This window comes from Podarcis filfolensis, assembly GCF_964270895.1.
Source record: "Podarcis filfolensis genome assembly, chromosome: 2".
NCBI lineage: Eukaryota > Metazoa > Chordata > Lepidosauria > Squamata > Lacertidae > Podarcis > Podarcis filfolensis.
In genome coordinates this window covers 13535156-13554871 of record NC_139605.1, presented here as the reverse complement: position 1 = coordinate 13554871, position 19716 = coordinate 13535156, and the positions used below count along the sequence as shown (strand labels likewise).

The window sequence follows — 19716 nt, the reverse complement described above, 5'->3', positions numbered from 1 at the left end:
CTGTTGCCACGCCACCAGAGCACGATTTCTGTTCTCATCCTGAAGCAAATTTCTTAACCTGAGGTACTATTTCTGGGTTAGCGAAGTCTAACCTGAAGCATCTGTAACCCGAGGTACCACTGTATGTGTCAATAAACCATATATCCTGGAGACGCCACAGTCTCTGCTGTGCCGCAATTCCAAAAACACAAACCCCGCAGCAATGCCTGGAACCCCTTTCAAAGTTTGGGGTGGCGGTGAGCAACAGTATCAAACCCTGCGTGGAAGACCTGAGGATCTTGGCCACGTGAGGCTGCATATCCCACTAAAAAGCCCCTCTTTTATGTTGCTTCCTTTCAACTTGTGTGCACAGAGAACCTGATTATCCAAAACAGTGCAACGGATAGAAGCTGCTAATCTTGTTTTGTGGTCTTGGCAGTGATCCCTCTTTTTAACGCCAAGGACACACAGCTGTTCCACCTTTCTTCATCTTTTAAAGGTTAGCAAAACCTAGTAGCAAAGGTGCATTTGCATGCAACCCTATTTGAGTCCTCGGCCAATAAAGCAAGATGAGCGCCTCAACCCATATTCCCCTCTTTTCCCCTTTCTCCTCCTGTGATGAGGCTGTATTTTAATGATTTAATGTATTTTAATCTTGTTTTTAAGTTGTATTCATTCAACTTGTTTTTATTATTGCTTGTTAGCCGCCCTGAGCCTGGCCTTGGCTGGGGAGGGCAGGGTATAAATAAAAATTACTATTATTATTATTCAACTCCAGAGTCATTCACGACTGGACTTAACTGTCAGGGGTCCTTTACCTTTACCTTTTTATTGAGTTCTGTGAGGTTTCTTTCAAGGAAACACCAGATTGCAGCCATGTTACCTTCCCAAGGAATCTAGTTTTCGCTCAACCAGCCAGGCAGGACCTGGGGGGGGGCAGCACCTTAGGTTTCCCACTCCCCACCCCCTGTTTTGCATGTGGTAGGTGAGAGTTCGCACCAGAAGCTTCCATGGGCATAACCAGGATTTAGAAGGGGGCAGGGTTTGTGTTGGGGGGGGGCAGAACTGAGTTATCTGTGACACAATTGGCCAGTTAAGTATTTTATTTATTTACTTACTTACTTGATGGGACGCGGGTGGCGCTGTGGGTTAAACCACAGAGCCTAGGGCTTGCCAATCGGAAGGTCGGCGGTTCGAATCCCCACGACGGGGAAAGCTCCCGTTGCTCGGTCCCTGCTCCTGCCAACCTAGCAGTTCAAAAGCACGCCAAAGTGCAAGTAGATAAATAGGTACCGCTCCGGCGGGAAGGTAAACGGCATTTCCGCGCGCTGGTCTGGTTCGCCAGAAGCGGCTTAGTCATGCTGGCCACATGACCCAGAAGCTGTACGCCAGCTCCCTCGGCCAGTAAAGTGAGATGAGCGCCGCAACCCCAGAGTCGGCCACGACTGGACCTAATGGTCAGGGGTCCCTTTACCTTTACTTACTTGCTGGGGGGGGCAGCTGTCTCCCCCCCCCCCCAGGCTATGCCCATGGCAGTTCTCCTGCTTCACCCTCAGACCCTAGAGAGTGAAATATTTTGATTTCCTTTTGAATAACACATAAAACACTACGGTCATACCTCACGTTACGTCCGTTTCATGTTACGTTCTTTCAGGTTCCATCATGCGGGGACCCGGAAGTACTGGAAAGGGTTACTTCCGGGTTTCGCCGCATGCGCAAAATGATGTCACACACGTGCGCAGAAACAGCGAATCGCAACCCACACGTGCGCAGACGCGCCGCTGCGGGTTGTGTTCTTTTCATGTTGCGAACAGGCCTCCAGAACGGATCCCATTCGCAACCAGAGGTACCACTGTATATGCATATATGGTGTACATTTCTAAGTGATAATCTTAATTGCGTTATCCTTTTTTGTAAACCGCTTTTGGAGGTTTTTCCCTATGAATGAGCCACATATAAAATTTTATGAAATAAAAAATTTAAAAAATACAGGGAGATTTCCCCTCTCCCCCCCCCAAAAAAAGCTCATAAAGATCCCATACAAAAATAAAATTTAAAAATCTTATTTCATATCCTGGTGGCTCTCCTTCCTTGGAGGTTTCTAAGCAGAGGGGGATGGCCATCTGTGACGGATGCTTTGGCTGAGATTCTTGCATTGCAGGGGTTGGACTAGATGACCCCTGGGGTTCCCTTCCAACTCTTAAATTCTAATAATTCCTTACACGGAGGTTTCAGAGACGGGACTCATCCAGCCGCTTTGCACAGGGAGGGTCCCAGGTTCAAATCCCCGTGGGAGGCAGCTAACACTTCTTCCCAATTCTTCCCACCCCAGACAGCATCGCAGAAACGGCTGGAAAAAACGAGATTTCGGGGCGGGGTGCGTTTGTGTGTTGTAATTGCGCTTGGTCCGCCCCTCTCCCCGATTGGACGGAGGAGCCCAGCCTGAACCGTCCTGACCAATCCCAGGCGAGGCGCTTTCGAATTTTCAGAGGGACTAGCGCCTTTTATCGCCCTTGTTTTGGTTTGTCTCCAATTCGCAGCCTGGGAAAGCGGCGCTCGCTCTGCAAGCGGAAAAGCTAAGGTGATGGTTTTGTGCAGCAGGGCTGTGAGAAGGCAGAGAGCCTTTTTTGCGGGGGGGGGTTGCAGGGTTTGGGTGGTCCCTTGTCCTGAGCAAACAAAACAAGCCACCGTGCAAGAAATTCAATCCTCCTCCTCTCTCGTAGAAATATTAGAAAATATGTATTGTATTTGGTTGCATTTTCTATCCCGTTTTCCATCCAAGGAGCGCAAGGTGGCGCACGTGGTTCTCTTCCCGTTCAAAATTATGTGTAATTTATTAGTTTATTTCTGAATTCTTTTTTTTAACTCTGTGTTTTAAATGGCTGTGACATGTCCTGAGGCCTGGGTAGGCAGTAAATCAAATGCAGTCAGTAAAAAAAATAGTATATCTGGGTTGCTGTTCTTTTAATTTTAATTTACCTTAATTTCCTTCTGGATTTCCGCTGCTTCTCATCTACCGTTTTACTAGAGCCTGCTTTGATTAAGCGGTTCATAAATGCTATTAGAATGAAAAGTGACACACGTGGGTTTAGCAAAGGGGTGCCTAAGAGAAAGTGAGAGTGAGGGATAAGCGTTTCAAAGTACCAGTTTTTTTAATGCCCCCCCCCCCTTGAGTTTGCAACAGGGTGTGGTTTTGGAGGCAAAACGAGGTAAGGCAGGAAGGCAGGGCCTTGCTGTTTCAATGTGTTGGCCCCACTTTGATTCAGTATTAAATGCTGAACATTAAACATTTCAGCTATCGGCTCCCCTTTCCCATCTATGGTCCATTTGTGCCACAGCCCCATGTAAAGTTTTATTCTACAGTGGTACCTCGGGTTAAGAACTAAATTCGTTCTGGAGGTCTGTTCTTAACCTGAAACCGTTCTTAACCTGAGGTACCACTTTAGCTAATGGGGCCTCTTGCTGCCGCTGCACCGCCAAAGCACGATTTCTGTTCTCATCCTGAAGCAAAGTTCTTAACATGAAGCACTATTTCTGGGTTAGCAGAGTCTGTAACCTGAAGCGTCTGTAACCCGAGGGACCACTGTACTTGAACTGTGCCCAGTCGTATGTGAAATGGTATTCAGACATCTTGTGAAGGCGTATCTTCTTCCTCAGGAGTTGCCTGCTCCTTTATTTTATTATTGTATTGTGTTTGTATCACATTTTCTCAGAAGAGCTCAAGGTAGTGCTCAGCATTTTCACCCACCCTCCTTTTTTCAAGGTTTTTTTCAACAACCCTGTTAAGCTGAGAGTTGGAGACTGGCCCAAGGTCACCCAGCCGGCTTCTGGTTGTTGGGGATTTTAACACTGGTCTCCTGAATTTCTGTTTTTATAATGCTGTTTGTTTGCATTTTTTGTGTGTGTGACAGAGAGGTAGTCTTTTAGTCTCTATTTGTTATTTTGTTATATCCTCTGGGAATTTTAAAGTGGTTTAGGCATGGATTTTGAATGAGATAAAATCTCAAAAGAATATAGCTCTTGAGCAAGTGCAGAGTAATAATGACTCTGAGGCTCCTCTTCCAAAATTGCAAGTGCTGTTCTTCCTCCTCATAGGAAGAAAAGCACATTAAAAAGAAAAGGTGGAAACAGGAGCCCTCTTTTGCCTTCAGCTTTGTCTAGCACAACAAAAGGACAAAAAGCTGAATGTGGGAGAGTAAATATTTTTTTAAGAAACAGTTTGATAGGTAGAATTAAGTAACAATGGAAAATTTAGTTTTTTCTCAGTGTACAACAGCCAAGCTCTACAGATTCCTCTATCCAGTCCATCTTAAGGAGCAAGAGTTGTGTCTGTACCTCCATAGGTGGTGGTTTGGGTGATGGTAAAGAAAGGGACGGATTATCCCATATAAAAGAATCAGAGCAGCAGAGGAGTGAATGTAAAAGAACTGGAAAAAGCAGTCATATGGACCCAGGGGATCTCAGTGGGTCTCCCTGCCCCCATCTCCCACAGTTCTAGGCAGGGAAAGGCAGTGCGGTGTAGTGGTTAAGGCTAGGACCTGGGAGACCAGGCTTCAAATCCCTGCTCGGCCATTTTGTTCACAGGGTGACTGTGAGCCGGTCATGCTCTCTGGTGGCCTTCCTCACAGGCTTGTTGTGAGGAAAGACCACGCACGCTTCCTTCAGCTCCGTGGGGGAAAGGTGTGGTAAAGACAGGGCTTGTTTTTAGCTGGAACTGAGTTTCCGGCACCTCTCAGGTGGGCGCCATTGGCATCCTAAGAGAACAAGGAGGTATTCATGGTGAGTTCTGGCGCCTCTTTTTTCCCCTAGAAAAACAGCACCGGATAAAGATGTACAGTGGTACCTCGGGTTACATACACTTCAGGTTAAATACACTTCAGGTTGCAGACTCCGCTAACCCAGAAATAGTGCTTCAAGTTAAGAACTTTGCTTCACGATGAGAGCAGAAATCGTGCACCGGCGGCGCAGCGGGAGGCCCCATTCGCTAAAGTGGTGCTTCAGGTTAAGAACGGACCTCCGGAACAAATTACTGTATTTTTTGCTCTATAAGACTCACTTTTTCCCTCCTAAAAAGTAAGGGGAAATGTGTGTGCATCTTATGGAGCGAATGCAGGCTGCGCAGCTATCCCAGAAGCCAGAACAGCAAGAGGGATTGCTGCTTTCACTGTGCAGCGATCCCTCTTGCTGTTCTGGCTTCTGAGATTCAGAATATTTTTTGTTTGTTTTTCTCCTCCAAAAACTAGGTGCGTCTTGTGGTCTGGTGCGTCTTATAGAGCGAAAAATACGGTAAGTACTTAACCCGAGGTACCACTGTACAGTGGAACCTCCTGTTACGGACAAGATCCGTTCTGGAGGCCCGTCCATAACACAGAACTGACGCAAGCCGAAGCGACACATTTCCGCATGCACACACACAATTTAGCGCTTCTGCGCATGCGTGAGCAGCAAAACCCAGAAATAACCCATTCTGCTACTTCAGGTTGCTGCGGGACGCAACACAAAAACATGTAACCTGAAGCGGACGCAATATGAGTGTGACTATACAGTGGTACCTCGGGTAAAGAACTTAATTTGTTCTATAGGTCTGTTCTTAACCTGAAACTTTTCTTAACCTGAGGTAACACTTTAGGTAATGGGGCCTCCTGCTGCCCCCCCTCCGCCTCACGATTTCTGTTCTCATCCTGAAGCAAAGTTCTTAACCCGAGGTACTATTTCTGGGTTAGCAGAGTCTGTAACCTGAAGCGTCTGTAACCTGAGGTACCACTGTAGTGATAAATAAACGAAGCACAGCCTCATTGGGTTGGACAAATTCATGGCGGACCGAACTATCAGTGATGACTATATCAGAGGAAATGCTCTGCTGAATAACAGGGGGAGAGGGATGTTGTCCTCACGTCCTGCTCACAGGCTTTGGTTGGCCACTGTGAGAAAATATTGCAGGCCTTCGATGGGCCTTTGGCCTGATCCACAGAGCTCTCGCTAACCAAACCTTTCCTTTTGCTTCAGAGGGAGGCAGCCATGGCAACCAGGAGTCCCACCAGCACGTCATTCTACGATGAAGTAACCTGTTCCATCTGCCTGGACTACTTTGAAGACCCAGTGACTGTAGACTGCGGGCACAACTTCTGCCAAGACTGCATCACCCAATATTTGGGGGAGTCCGACGTAGACCCTTCCTGCCCGCTGTGCAGAGAACAGGTTGAGCCAAATAACTTCAGCCCAAACTGGCAACTGGCAAGCCTTGTGCTTATCAAGAAAATTCAGGAGGAAGGACAAGTTGAGGGAAAGGATGGGGTATGCAAGACGCACGGGGAACCCCTGAAACTCTTCTGCATGGATGACAAAGTCCCCATTTGCGAGGTGTGCGACGGGTCGAACTTGCACAGAGGCCACAGCGTGTTTCCCGCTGAAGAGGCTTCTCACCAGTATAAGGTAGGAAATTGCCATAGCAGGTGGGTGAGGAGCAGCATTCAAAATTAGCCAGGCGCATTTTGCACCTGGCTACCAGCCACTTGCTGGGACGCGGGTGGCGCTGTGGGTTAAACCACAGAGCCTAGGGCTTGCTGATCAGAAGGTTGGCGGTTCGAATCCCCGCGACGGGGTGAGCTCCCATTGCTCGGTCCCTGCTCCTGCCAACCTAGCAGTTCGAAAGCACGTCAAAGTGCAAGTAGATAAATAGGTACCACTCCGACGGGAAGGTAAAAGGCGTTTCCGTGCGCTGCTCTGGTTTGCCAAAAGCGGCTTAGTCATGCTGGCCACATGACCCGGAAGCTGTACGCCGGCTCCCTCAGCCAATAACGCGAGATGAGCGCCGCAACCTGAGAGTCAGTCACGACTGGATTTAACTGTCAGGGGTCCTTTACCTTTACCTTACTGGCCACTTGCGACCCATTGAAGATTCCTGGGTGTCAGGATGGTGCCTGACATCTCCACCATCTAGGGATCTTTGGATCTGGACTGTTTTCTTTTTTTCAATTTTTTAAATTAATTTTCACATTAATCACATAGAAAAGAAACAAGAAAAAAAGAGAAAAAGAAACATGACCATACACAAAAATAGAGAAAAACACATAAAAAAGAATTTTAACTTCCAAATCCTAATTTCATTACATTGATAACTGACTTTCTCAAATCCCCTCTAACTGAATTTCATTACATTGCCTGATTAGCAGTTCTCCAAATTCATATTTCTAATAATATTAACTTCTTTTATTTACTAACTTCTTCTCCATTATTAATACTCCAATCCTTAATATTTATTAACAACATAATCTTATTCTAACCCTTGGCCTTATTTTTACTTCCAAGAGGTTTCTCTTTATCTTATATTACAGTATTTAGCCAAATATTCTTAAAAATTCTTCCAGTCCTTTCGTGTCTCCTCTTGTTTTTGGTCATGGATTCTTCCAGTCAGGTCGGCCAGCTCCAAAAAATCCAACATCTTCATCTGCCATTCTTCTATTGTTGGTATCTCTTGTGATTTCCAGTTTTTGGCTAATAAAATTCTTGCCACTGTAAAGGTAAAGGGACCTCTGACCATTAGGTCCAGTCGTGGCCGACTCTGGGGTTGTGGCGCTCATCTCGCTTTTTTGGCCGAGGGAGCCAGCGTACAGCTTCCGGGTCATGTGGCGAGCATGACTAAGCCGCTTTTGGCGAACCAGAGCAGTGCACGGAAACGCCCTTTACCTTCCCACCGGAGCGGTACCTATTGATCTACTTGCACTTTGACGTGCTTTCAAACTGCTAGGTTGGCAGGAGCAGGGATTGAGCAACGGGAGCTCACCCCGTCACGGGGATTCGAACCGCGAACCTTCTGATCGGCAAGCCCTAGGCTCTGTGGTTTAACCGACAGCACCACCCGCCTCCCCTTTGTGCTGTAGTGGCATACAAAAACAATCTAACATCTTTTTTGGGCAATTCCAATCCTATTATTCCAAGTAGAAAGGCTACTGGATCTGGACTGTTTTCACACACTAATACCCCCATCCTGTAGAATTCTATCCATTATATTTTATCTGCGCAGTCGGAATGAATATATTGGAACCCAAATGCTTCTTCTGTGCAGCCTGAGCGAGAGCCGTCACCATTAAGGAGCAGAGGCAGAAATAGGCTGATATACATGTGGACTATCCCTGGATCAAGTGACTTTTAAAAGGGACGCTGATGGCACTGTGGTCTAAACCACTGAGCCTCTTGGGCTTGCCGATTGGAAGGTTGGTGGTTCGAATTTCTGTGTTGGGTTGAGCTCTTACTGCTCTGTCCCAGCTCCTGCCAGCCTGGCAGTTTGAAAGCACACCAGTGCAAGTAGATAATTAGGTACCGCATGGCGGGAAGGCAAATGGTGTTCGGTGTGCTCTGGTTTCCGTCACGGTGTTCCATTGCACCAGAAGTGGTTCAGTCCTGCTGGCCACATGACCTGGAAAGCTGTCTGTGGACAAACGCTGGCTCCCTTGGCCTGAAAGCGAGATGAGCTTTCTCCGGCAAGTCTTGCCCAAAAAGTTCTTGCAAAACTAGGAGCCGACACTGATTGAGCACTGGAAAGCCCTATGCAGATGTCCAGTACTATTATGGTTATCTCCATTTAAGCATAGTATTTAGTAATAATAAGTTTTACTTTGGTTTCAAACCTTCTGGGTTTCCTGTTTTCAGTTGCTGTTCTGTTTTGCATTGCCTGGAGACGTTGGTATGTTGTTGTTGTTTAGTCGTTTAGTCGCGTCCGACTCTTCGTGACCCCATGGACCAGAGCACGCCAGGCACTCCTGTCTTCCACTGCTTCCCTCAGTTTGGTCAAACTCATGCTGGTAGCTTCGAGAACACTGTCCAACCATCTCGTCCTCTGTCGTCCCCTTTTTCTTGTGCCCTCCATCTTTCCAAACATCAGGGTCTTTTCCAGGGAGTCTTCTCTTCTCATGAGGTGGCCAAAGTATTGGAGCCTCAGCTTCAGGATCTGTCCTTCCAGTGAGCACTCTGGGCTGATTTCCTTCAGAATGGATAGGTTTGATCTTCTTGCAGTCCATGGGACTCTCAAGAGTCTCTTCCAGCACCATAATTCAAAAGCATCAGTTCTTCGGCAATCAGCCTTCTTTATGGTCCAGCTCTCACTTCCATACATCATTACTGGGAAAACCATAGCTTTAACTATATGGACCTTTGTTGGCAAAGACGTTGGTATAAAAAGGTAAAGGTACCCCTGACCATCAGGTCCAGTCGTGACCGACTCTGGGGTTGCGCGCTCATCTCGCTCAAGACGCTGGGAGCTGGCGCTTGTCTGCAGACAGCTTCCGGGTCATGTGGCCAGCGTGACTAAGCCGCTCCTGGCGAACCAGTGCAGCACACGGAAACGCCGTTCACCTTCCTGCCGGAGAGTGGTCCCTATTTATCTACTTGCACTGTGAGGTGCTTTCGAACTGCTAGGTTGGCAGGGGCAGGGACCGAGCAACGGGAGCTCACCCTGTCGCGGAGATTCGAACCACCGACCTTCCGATCGGCAAGTCCTAGGCTCTGTGGTTTAACCCACAGCGCCACCCGCATATAGAAGGCGATTAATAGCAATAACGAAGCATGTGACCCCAAAGTTTCAACTTCTTATTGAAGTTCTTCCCATCTCTTCCCAAAATATCGCCACTTTGAGCAGGCTAGTCAGAGATGGGGACAAGAAGAAGAAGAAGAAGATAAAAGCAGTGATACTTGATTGTCCTGGAATAAAGGGGGGGGGCGGGCAGGGCAGGGAAGAATCTGTTGCCTTGAATCGGGCTTTATTTTCTAAGGAAATGACTGCTTTACATCAGGTGGGTTGAACTCCTGACAGAGCCTAAATGACTTTTCTGTTCTCTTCAGGAGAGAATTGGTATCTATGTGAAGTCTTTGAAGCAAGAGAGGAAAATGCTTGTGGACCGGAAATTAGCTAAAGATCAGAAAAAGCAGAAATGTCTGGTAGGTTTCTGTCATTACGGTGGGGAATCTGTGGGCCAGTATTGACAGATGGACAGGGGCCACCCACCTATCAATCAAATGACATCATGGCCACGTGACTGATAAAGTCACCTGTGAAGGTCAACCTGCAGGACTGAGATGGGAAGGGGTTTGCATCTCCAGTACACTTCATGAAGACAATCTCTTGTACGATATCGAGGCAAGGTACCCCCTTTTCTGTACCTGCAAGTTCTGAACAACCAGCCGTGTCAGTTTTTGTAATTCAGACCTCCCTGGCTTGGTGCCCTCAAGATTGTGAAAAAAATAACTAAATTATTAAGACTTTTCATAATGTGCTACACTAAAAAAACTTAATCTAAACAAAAATAAAAACAGAAAAAGAAGAATACAAATTCCCTCTCCATGGGTATAGCCAAGGGGGAGCGGGGGCCAGTTGCCCTCCCCATCAGTGAAAATAAATACAAATCTGAAGTTCTGTCCTCCTAGCAAAAGCCTGCCCCCTCCCAAAAAATCCTGGCTACTCCCATGCCTCTCTCAAAGGTAGATCTTAAGTTTTATCCCACTACGAAAGAGGTAAACTCTCCCAGCTGTCCCTTGGGAGCTTCTCTTATCATCAGTCCCAACAAGGACAACCAATGACCAGGGTGGTGGGATTTGTTGTTCAGCAATATCTGAAGGGCCCCAAGGTTCCCCAACCTGATCCACCCCCACTCTCTTGGGGGCCCCCCAAAAAAATTAAAGGGGGGAAAACTGTACATTTCCAAAATTATATTTCAGTTCAACAATTACTTTGATAAAATGCATATTTTGTTATGTGCAAATGGCTTTAGATACCTATGAGGTCCATAAATTACCATATAGCATATATTCAACTGAAAACACAGCAACAATTTGTTGTTGACAAAGGACAGCTGGATATATAAAGGGCCCCATTACCTTCAGTAGCTTGTTGTTGTTTAGTCGTTTAGTCATGTCCGACTCTTCGTGACCCCATGGACCAGAGCACGCCAGGCATTCCTGTCTTCCACTGCCTCCTGCAGTTTGGTCAAACTCATGCTGGTAGCTTCGAGAACACTGTCCAACCATCTTGTCCTGTCTTCCCCTTCTCCTTGTGCCCTCCATCTTTCCCAACATCAGGGTCTTTTCCAGGGAGTCTTCTCTTCTCATGAGGTGGCCCAAAGTATTGGAGCCTCAGCTTCAGGATCTGTCCTTCCAGTGAGCACTCAGGGCTGATTTCCTTAAGAATGGATAGGTTTGATCTTCTTGCAGTCCATGTGACTCTCAAAAGTCTCCTCCAGCACCATAATTCAAAAGCATCAATTCTTCGGCGATCAGCCTTCTTTATGGTCCAGCTCTCACTTCCATACATCACTACTGGGAAAACCATAGCTTTAACTATATGGACCTTTGTTGGCAACGTGATGTCTCTGCTTTTTTATATGTATCATATATTCAACACAAAAAACAGTGACAATTTGTTGTTGACAAAAGACAGCTGGGCATATAAAGGGCCCCATTACCTTCAGTAGCTTAGGGCAGTGTTTCCCAACCTTTGGTCTCTAGCTGTTTTTGGACTACACTTCCCATCATCCCTGACCACTGGTCTTGCTCGCTAAGTATGATGGGAGTTGTAGTCCAAAAACAGCTGGAGACCCAAGGTTGGGAAACACTGGCTTAGGGCCTCCTCAAACCTAAATCTGGCCCTGTTCTTCTCCCTTATTTTTCCTTAATGCATTCTCTCACACTCCCAGAAACAGTTAGAAACAGAGAAGCAGAAGATCATGTCCGCCTTTGAGAAAATGCACGAGTACCTCGTTCAGAAACAGCACCTCTGGCTAGAGCAGCTGGAAGACCTGACCAAAGAGCTGGAGAGGAAGCAGGATGAGAACCTCACCAGAGTCTCTGAGGAGATTTCCCGGCTCAGTGGGCTGATTGCGGAGATGGGAGGGAAGTGCCGGCAGCCCCCGAGAGAATTCTTGCAGGTGAGACTTAGAATCACATACACACAAACACACACAAAATGCATGTTTCAGGACCCTTGGAATGAAGGAGGCATGATCCTAGGAACGGCCATTTGCTTTCCACAGACAAAGAAATCACCACTAGGACAAGAGAAAGCCCTGTGTGTGTTTTGTCTGTGTAAAGGTAAAGGGACCCCTGACCATTAGGTCCAGTTGTGGCCAACTCTGGGTTGCGGCACTCATCTCGCTTTATTGGGAGCCGGCGTACAGCTTCCGGGTCATGTGGCCAGCATGACTAAGCCGCTTCTGGCGAACCAGAGCAGCGCACAGAAACGCCCTTTACCTTCCCGCCGGAGTGGTACCTATTGATCTACTTGCACTTTGACGTGCTTTCTGCTAGGTTGGCAGGTGCTGGGACCGAGCAACGGGAGCTCGCCCCGTGGCGGGGATTCGAACCGCTGACCTGATCAGCAAGTCCTAGGCTCTGTGCTTTAACCCACAGCGCCACCTGCGTCCCTTTTGTCTGTGTAGCTGAGATCTATTTCTCTTTCTTTCAGGACGTTAGCAATGTTATCAGTAGGTATGTAGCTCCCCTTTTTGTGTCCTTTGCTCTTTGTGTGGACGAGTTTCGGTCACACTGGGGGTGTTCCTGCAAACAAATGACGCGGTTTTCCTTCACTGTGTGTGGTTCACACTGTTGTCTGTCTCTTTTATTTTTGTGTTGGTGCTGCCCTATTTTTCACACATTTGTTTTCATTTTAAAAAACAAGCATAAATGGATCTCTGTAAAATATGGTTCTAACATCCCTTAGATACAATCAACTGCTGCAAGCAGTTTTCTTCGTAGGGATAATATGGAAGATTGTGGCTTTCTTATTTCCTCTGCAATGTGAGAGCTGTCTACCTGCTTTTGGGGTTTCATGGAGGATAGGTTTGTCAACGACAAAAGGATACTGGGCCAGATACAATCTGGGCCTGATCCAGCTTTAGGAGAGAAGCTCTTTTTTTATTACTATTTTACATTGTTTTATGTGACCCACTTGGAGGTGTTTTTTTTCCTTTCATGATTAAGTGGTCTATAATTTTTATTTTTACTAAAAAATAAATGTTAAAACGTACAAGAGGTCTCAAGCTTTAAAATGCCAGGCCCAGGCACTTGTTCAAGAGTGGTTCTTGAGTTAAAAGCCCGTCTTGTCCTTTAATGATTCAAATTCACGGAGAATGGCATTATTTTACTATTTTGTATTTCCTTCCAGGTGTGAGGAGAATTTAGTAGAGCCTTTGGTGGACCTTCATTCCTGCTTGGAAGCCCATTTCAGAATCGCCGTTCAGAAAAACACTGCTTTAGAGGAGGCCATGGAGAATTACAAAGGTAGTTTGTTGATGTGTGTGCAGCATTTACTCTTGGGTTTTCTTCTTCTAATAGACTTGCAGCGGAGTTTCCTTTTAACTGAGTATCTTTATTATTTACAAACATGTACACTGGTTGAATATAAATAAAATAACACAATCCTTTCCTCTTCCACCCATTTGGCCAGAAACTCATGCTCATTTACACACCGACCCTTGTTGATCACGTGCCCTTAATAAAGGCACCTGTTGCTGGGTAGATTTTTTTGTTGCCTAGCAACCTGTTCAGGACCAATTCTCAAGTTCTTTCTAGAATATTCCAACACAGCTGACGTTTGAAGGAAGGGAAATGGCTACAGGTGTTCTCAGAAAGCTCCAATTTCAGGCTCCTCTGCAACGAATGTCATTAAAAACGGGGTGTGTGAAATCAATTCCCCTGCAAGGTCCCTCAAAAAAGAGGCATTGCCTGCTTCTATTTCTCCTTCACACAACCTATATTCCAGCTACGGAATTTGCCACCACAACACGTAAGGCTGCTGTCTTAGATGAGTTTACAAAAGGCTCTTGGGGGCTACGAATCATGATAGCTGCAAGTCCTGTGAAGGTCCTAAAGTGTAGGTGAGTTCCCACAAGGCAAGACACAGTGATAACAGCAAGAACCTTTATTGAACCAACAAAACACGACAACGGGGGGGGGGGCAAAGCAATTGCTTATATATATTTCTGAAGGCCTGGGCCACTCCCACCCCCAGCGTGATTGGCTGTCTGAACTTCCAAGCTGCGAATCATGACTCAGAGTTTAAGGGCCAATGGCAGAGACCCAAATCCTGAAATGTCCTGTGATTGGATATCATGTATCGAATCAGAACACCAGGGGCTCAGAATCCTCAGGCTCAAGCTTAGACAAACACAGCCCACTGAATAAATAACAGGTCCCATCTGCGGTATATTGGAAGGTGGGTGCTTTTGACGGGGTGACCCTTTGTGGCTTGCTCAGTAGGGCAGGTGGGCATGGTTGACCGAAAAGGCTTCACAGGTATAAATGGGAAGATACAGCACCGCCATTGCTCTGTCTCTGCCCCAATTAGCAAAAGGCTCCAAGTGCACTGGCACAAATGGAAAGAGCCTCCTCTTCCTGCTTTGGGAACCCTCCCCTCACTTTCACCTCCGTATGTCGTTGGACTTGATTACAGGCTTTAAGAATACAGTGTTACTCCAAACAGCATGATCTCAATTTAAATGCTGACTCCCTAGGGTTTTCTGCACCTTGAGAGAGCTGGTTTCTGTTGGTGTTGTTCATGAAATCACCTTCAAAATAAAATTTATATACAGTGCTGCCCCGCAAGACGAATGCCTCGCTAAACGAAAAACTCGCAAGACGAAAGGGTTTTCCGATTTTTTAGTGGCTTCGCAAGACGAATTTCCCTATGGACTTGCTTCGCTCTTAAGCAGAGCGCCCCTCGCGCGGGGCAGCAGGCTGCTATCCGCAGCTTGGAGAGCCCTGCGGGGAACTCCTGCAGGGCTCCCCAAGCTGCGAATGTCTGCCCCGCGCGAGGGGCGCTCTGCTTCAGAGCGCCCCTCGCGCCGGGCAGCAGGCTGCTATCCGCAGCCTAGGCAGCCCTGCGGGAACTCTTCTGAAGGCTGGCGGCGGGAGAAGGGCTTTTCTGCCCACCGCCAGCCTTCAGAAGGCTGTTCTGAAGGCTGGCGGTGGGGAGAAAAGTCCTTCTCCCCCCGCCAGCCTTCAGAAGAGGTCCGGGGACAGACTGTCCCCGGACCTGGTCTGAAGGCGGTCTCCATAGGAACGCATTAATTGATTTTCAATGCATTCCTATGGGAAACCGTGCTTCGCAAGACGAAAAACTCGCAAGAAGAAAAAACTTGCGGAACGAATTAATTTCGTCTTGCGAGGCACCACTGTACTGCCCTATACCTGCATGGCAGTTCACAAGATAAAATTACAATAGAAAAACACAAAATACATAAAATATAAACAAAAGTGGCTGGATAATCCCCCCCCCCCAAACACACAGAGTGTTAAAACAATTTTTAAAAACGCAATTACAAAACAGTTTAAAAGAATGTAAGCAGTACTCTCTGCTGGGTGGTAAGCAGTCCTTTTGTAGTCTAGATTCAGGTAGGTAGCCGTGTTGGTCTGATGCAATAGAAATAATAATAATAATAATAATAATAATAATAATAATACAGTGGTACCTCGGGTTACACATGCTTCAGGTTACATACACTTCAGGTTACAGACCGCTAACCCAGAAATAGTGCTTCAGGTTAAGAACTTTGCTTCAGGATGAGAACAGAAATTGTGCTCCGGCAGCATGGCGGCAGCAGGAGGCCCCATTAGCTAAAGTGGTGCTTCAGGTTAAGAACAGTTTCAGGTTAAGAACAGACCTCCGGAACGAATTAAGTACTTAACCCGAGGTACCACGAAATAATAAATAGTCCAGTAGCGCCTTAGAGACCAACTAAGTTTGTTCTTGGTATGAGCTTTCGTGTGCATGCACACTTCCACACTTCTTCAGATACCAAAAGCAGATACGAAAGCTCATATCAAGAACAAACTTAGTTGGTCTCTAAGGTGCTACTGGACCATTATATATATATATATATATATATATATATATATATATATATATATATATATATATATATTGTAGTCCCCATGGCCATTTTCTTTATGTTTGAGGCTCTGAGCAATTTCCCTCTCCTTCACAGATTCCCTGGAGCGAGCTCTGGAAGCAAACAACTTGGAGGAAGCTGTCAACGCAGGTAACTTCCCAGCGGAGACACACAAAGAGAGGACATTTTAACAGGAGGTGGTGTTTAGGCGTTGGGGTCTAAGAGAGCCCCCTCTGCATAACCCAGGGGGCTACTTTTGCAATGAGGATGTGCGGGAGATGGAATAGCATAAGATGAGGGGCACTGCTCTGAGTGTGAGATCAAATGGCACTCCGGCCACGAACTCATAAAATTGGTTGAGGAACCTGTGGCTGTTTGCTGTGCCTCCTTGCCTACATTCAGCTGAAGTTTTGGGGAAGAGGCTGGGGTTGATTCCGCAGCAGCTGAAAATTATCCTTTGCATGGGAAGCTGTGTTGTACTGACTCCAACTACAGTGGTACCTTGGTTCTCAAACGGAGTCCGTTCCGTTCAACTTCCAAAAATGTTCAGAAACCAAGGTGCAGCTTCCGATTGGCTGCAGGAGCTTCTTGCACTCAGTCGGAAGCCGTGTTGGACATTCGGCTTCCAAAAAACGTTTGCAAACTGGAACAGTCACTTCCGGGTTTGCGGCGTTTGGGAGCCAAAACGTCCGAGTCACAAGGCGTTCGAGAACCAAGGTACCACTGTATTGGCCGATCCAGTTCAGTATGGTCTACAACCAGGGTTTCCCGAACTTAGGTCTCCAGCTGTTTTTGGACTACAACTCCCATCATCCCTAGCTAGCAGGACTAGTGGTCAGGGATGATGGGAATTGTAGCTGGAGACCCATATTTGGGAAACCCCGGCCTCTTCCCGTATGCCCCACAGAGAGCCTCAAGCATAAATAGCAACACCCTAGTGGTCCCAGGCCCTAAGGAAGTTAGATTAGCTTCAACCAGAGCCAGGGCCTTTTCAACACTGGCTCCTGCCTGGTGGAACACTCTGCCTCATGAGACCAGGGCCCTGCAGGATCTGATTTCTTTCTCTGTAAGACAGAGTTGTTCCGCCTGGCCTTTAGCTTGGAGCCAATTTGATTCCCTCCCCCTCTTTCTTTTTTCTTTTCCTTTCTCCTCCTGCGATGAGGCTACATTTTAATATTTTAATGTTGTATTTTAATTTGTATTCATTCAACATGTTTTTATTATTGCTTGTTAGCCGCCCTGAGCCCGGCCTTGGCTGGGGAGGGTGGGGTATAAATAAAAATTATTATTATTATTATTATTATTATTATTATTATTATTATTATTACTCTGACATGCAAGGCATGCGCCGCTACTGCTAAGCCACAGGTCTTCTTTCCTGAAGCCACTCAATCTTCCCTCTTTCCTGCAGTGAATGTTGTTCTGGATCCAAACTCAGCGCACCCCTATCTCGTTCTCACTCCGGACCGGAAGAGCGTGCGATGGGAACCGTCGTGGAAGGAGAGGGAGTGGCGGAAGAAGAACATTTCCCAGCATTTGGACAGGTTTGACTGGGAGGTCTGTGTGCTCGGCTGCGAGAGGTTCATTTCGGGGACGCAGTGGTGGACGGTGGAGGTCTTGGGAGAAGGCAGCTGGACCCTGGGGGTGGCGAGGGACTCGCTCGCGAGGAAAGGATCCTTCAACGTCAGCCCTGACGAGGGCATCTGGGCTCTGAGGAAGCCGTTTTGCGACACGTACCTGCCTCACGAAGTCTTGGCCTTAACTTTCCCCAAAACCACTCCGTTGATGTTGACTAAGGAGCCCAAGAAGATTCTGGTGGCCCTGGACTACCCGTTAGGCTGGGTGGGCTTCTTCGACGCCGATACCGACGAATTCATCTTTGCTTTCCACTCGGCATCATTCGCTGGGGAGAAGATCAGGCCCTTTTTCCAGCTGCGGGAGAGGGGATTCGCTCTGAAGTGCTGACTCTTGAGGGGGCCTCCTGTTACCCCCCAAAATCCCACCCAGAATGGTGGTGACACACTAGAGCTTTATCTGTGACTATATAAGGGCGGCCATTTTAACTGGTTTTCAGGCAGGATTCCGTTTCCTGACCACAGCTTTTAGATTGTTTCCACATCTGCTTTATTTGCATGTTTCCAAGAAGGCTTAGAGGCCCTCCGTGTCATTACTGTGTTTTGAAATAATGATTCCTTCTAACTTTTTTTTTATATATAGAAAAGCTGCAGACAATCGAAAAATTTAGGGGTATTGATCCAGTACCTTTGACAGGGGGGGAAATGAACGGATTTGAGAATTGCCCTCACTGTGCAAGTGTCGGGGGCAAACAAAAAAATGTGAACTCTACCAGAAAAAAATTATTTTGGGGTAGAAAGCAGGTTTTTTTCAGGATATTGCAGTTGGAAGAAGCGCCTAACTGTGCTCCCTTTGGGCTTTTGCATTTATTTCCCTGTGCTTTATTTCCACCATTCTTTCCCTCCATATGAAGGAATATATATATATCTGTCCCTCAACAACTGCAAAGGGGCAAGTTGGCCCTTTGTAGCCATTCCACGCAATTGGGTCCCCTCCATGACCAGGGGTTGCGATCGCAAAGAGTGGTCTGTACTTAAACAGCTACTCATGCCTTACTCTCTCTTTCGGAAATGTCAAGAGGTGGGTTTGGGGTACAATTTTGGGACGGGGCTCACGGTGCATGCCTCTGTTTCCCTTCTACACAAAGAGGATTGTAGCTGCAATGGGGAGGTCTCACTGGTGAATATGTTTATTTTGGTGGGTGAAGGGTTTATGTAGTCACGTGACATTCTAGGTCAGGTGACTGTGAATCTGAGAGACTAGGTAGGAGTTTCCTGCGGGAGGGGAACCACTATAAAGAGTGGGCAAGTGTGGTAGTGGAATGAGGTCAGAATAAGACAAACTTAATTCCCATCTTTGCAATACGTTTGAAGCTGTTTTGAATAGTCATGGCTTCCCCAAAAGAGTCCTGGGAACTGTAGTTTATTAAGGGTGCTAAGAGTTGTAAAGAGCCCTCTATTTCCCTCGCAGAGCTAGACTTTCCCTGGGAATGGGGAATGATTGGAAACCTCTCTGGAAATTGAGGCGTGTAGGGGTTTCCGAACAACTCTCGGCACCCTTAACAAACTACAGTTCCCAGGATGCATTGGGAATGTTCAAAGTGGCACGCTACAGCTTTAAATATTTAGTGCAGATGGGTCCTAAGACATTGGGACATACCCCTCAAGTGATTTGATTACTAATAGGGAGAAATTCCCACTTTTAAAATTCTTCTTTTATTACCTTTGACACTATACTGATTTGGGAACATACAGGTCACACTTTCCTCGTAAAAGTGCCGTTACTTCTGTTTTTAGGTTTTTTTAAGCCAGCATTTGTGTGCTTTTAAAAGGATTATGTAACAGAGAGAATAAAGCTACTTTTTTTGAAATTTTCATTGCTTCAGCTTGCTATGTGTGTCCCCCCCCCCCCAAAAAAAACCCTGCAGGTGTTCATAACATTTTAAAATACTTGCAATTTGAATGCTAGCAGCTTGAATTAAGTACTTCTGTCCTGTCATTCTGCACTCTTACAATATTGCATCCCTGATTTTAAACACACGCAAACATACAAAAGCAAGCAGCTAAAACACACCAGTTCCACTTTAAAAACCGAAGCAAAATATTCCCGATAGGCATGTTTTAGAAAACAACCAACACAAGACAGCTGTGAACACCTGACCATGAACCTGTTTACTAGCAAGCAGGGCATCACTTGCAAACAGAAACTCTTCTGAGAAACGAAGCTGGTGGAGGCGAGAGGACAGAGAACATCCTGGACAAAGAGGATGATTCGGAGATATCATTAA

At 46.6% G+C, this 19716-nt stretch overlaps 1 protein-coding gene across 2 annotated transcripts; it reads left to right on the top strand.

The window, feature by feature from the left end:
- Positions 1 to 2489: 2489 nt before the first annotated feature.
- Positions 2490 to 19302, top strand: LOC310757196 (tripartite motif-containing protein 10-like). 2 transcript variants are annotated; one of them, XM_083602443.1, is made up of 7 exons: positions 2490 to 2560; positions 5986 to 6411; positions 9817 to 9912; positions 11664 to 11894; positions 13130 to 13245; positions 15951 to 16004; positions 17266 to 19302. In XM_083602443.1, the coding sequence occupies exons 2-5, from the start codon at positions 5998 to 6000 to the stop codon at positions 13133 to 13135; spliced, it is 747 nt and encodes a 248-aa protein (XP_083458569.1). In that variant the 5' UTR covers positions 2490 to 2560; positions 5986 to 5997; the 3' UTR covers positions 13136 to 13245; positions 15951 to 16004; positions 17266 to 19302. The 2 variants fall into 2 exon arrangements, with proteins under 2 accessions (XP_083458569.1, XP_083458570.1); XM_083602444.1 differs by lacking the exon at positions 2490 to 2560 and adding an exon at positions 3179 to 3188.
- The last annotated feature ends 414 nt before the right edge of the window (positions 19303 to 19716 follow it).

Excerpts from the sequence above, each read along its gene's own strand:
- LOC310757196 (XM_083602443.1), top strand. The coding sequence starts at position 5,998 with ATGGCAACCAGGAGTCCCACCAGCACGTCATTCTACGATGAAGTAACC. Across the intron at positions 6,412-9,816 it reads AGGCTTCTCACCAGTATAAG|GAGAGAATTGGTATCTATGT; the intron begins GTAGGAAATTGC and ends TGTTCTCTTCAG. Across the intron at positions 9,913-11,663 it reads AGAAAAAGCAGAAATGTCTG|AAACAGTTAGAAACAGAGAA; the intron begins GTAGGTTTCTGT and ends TCACACTCCCAG.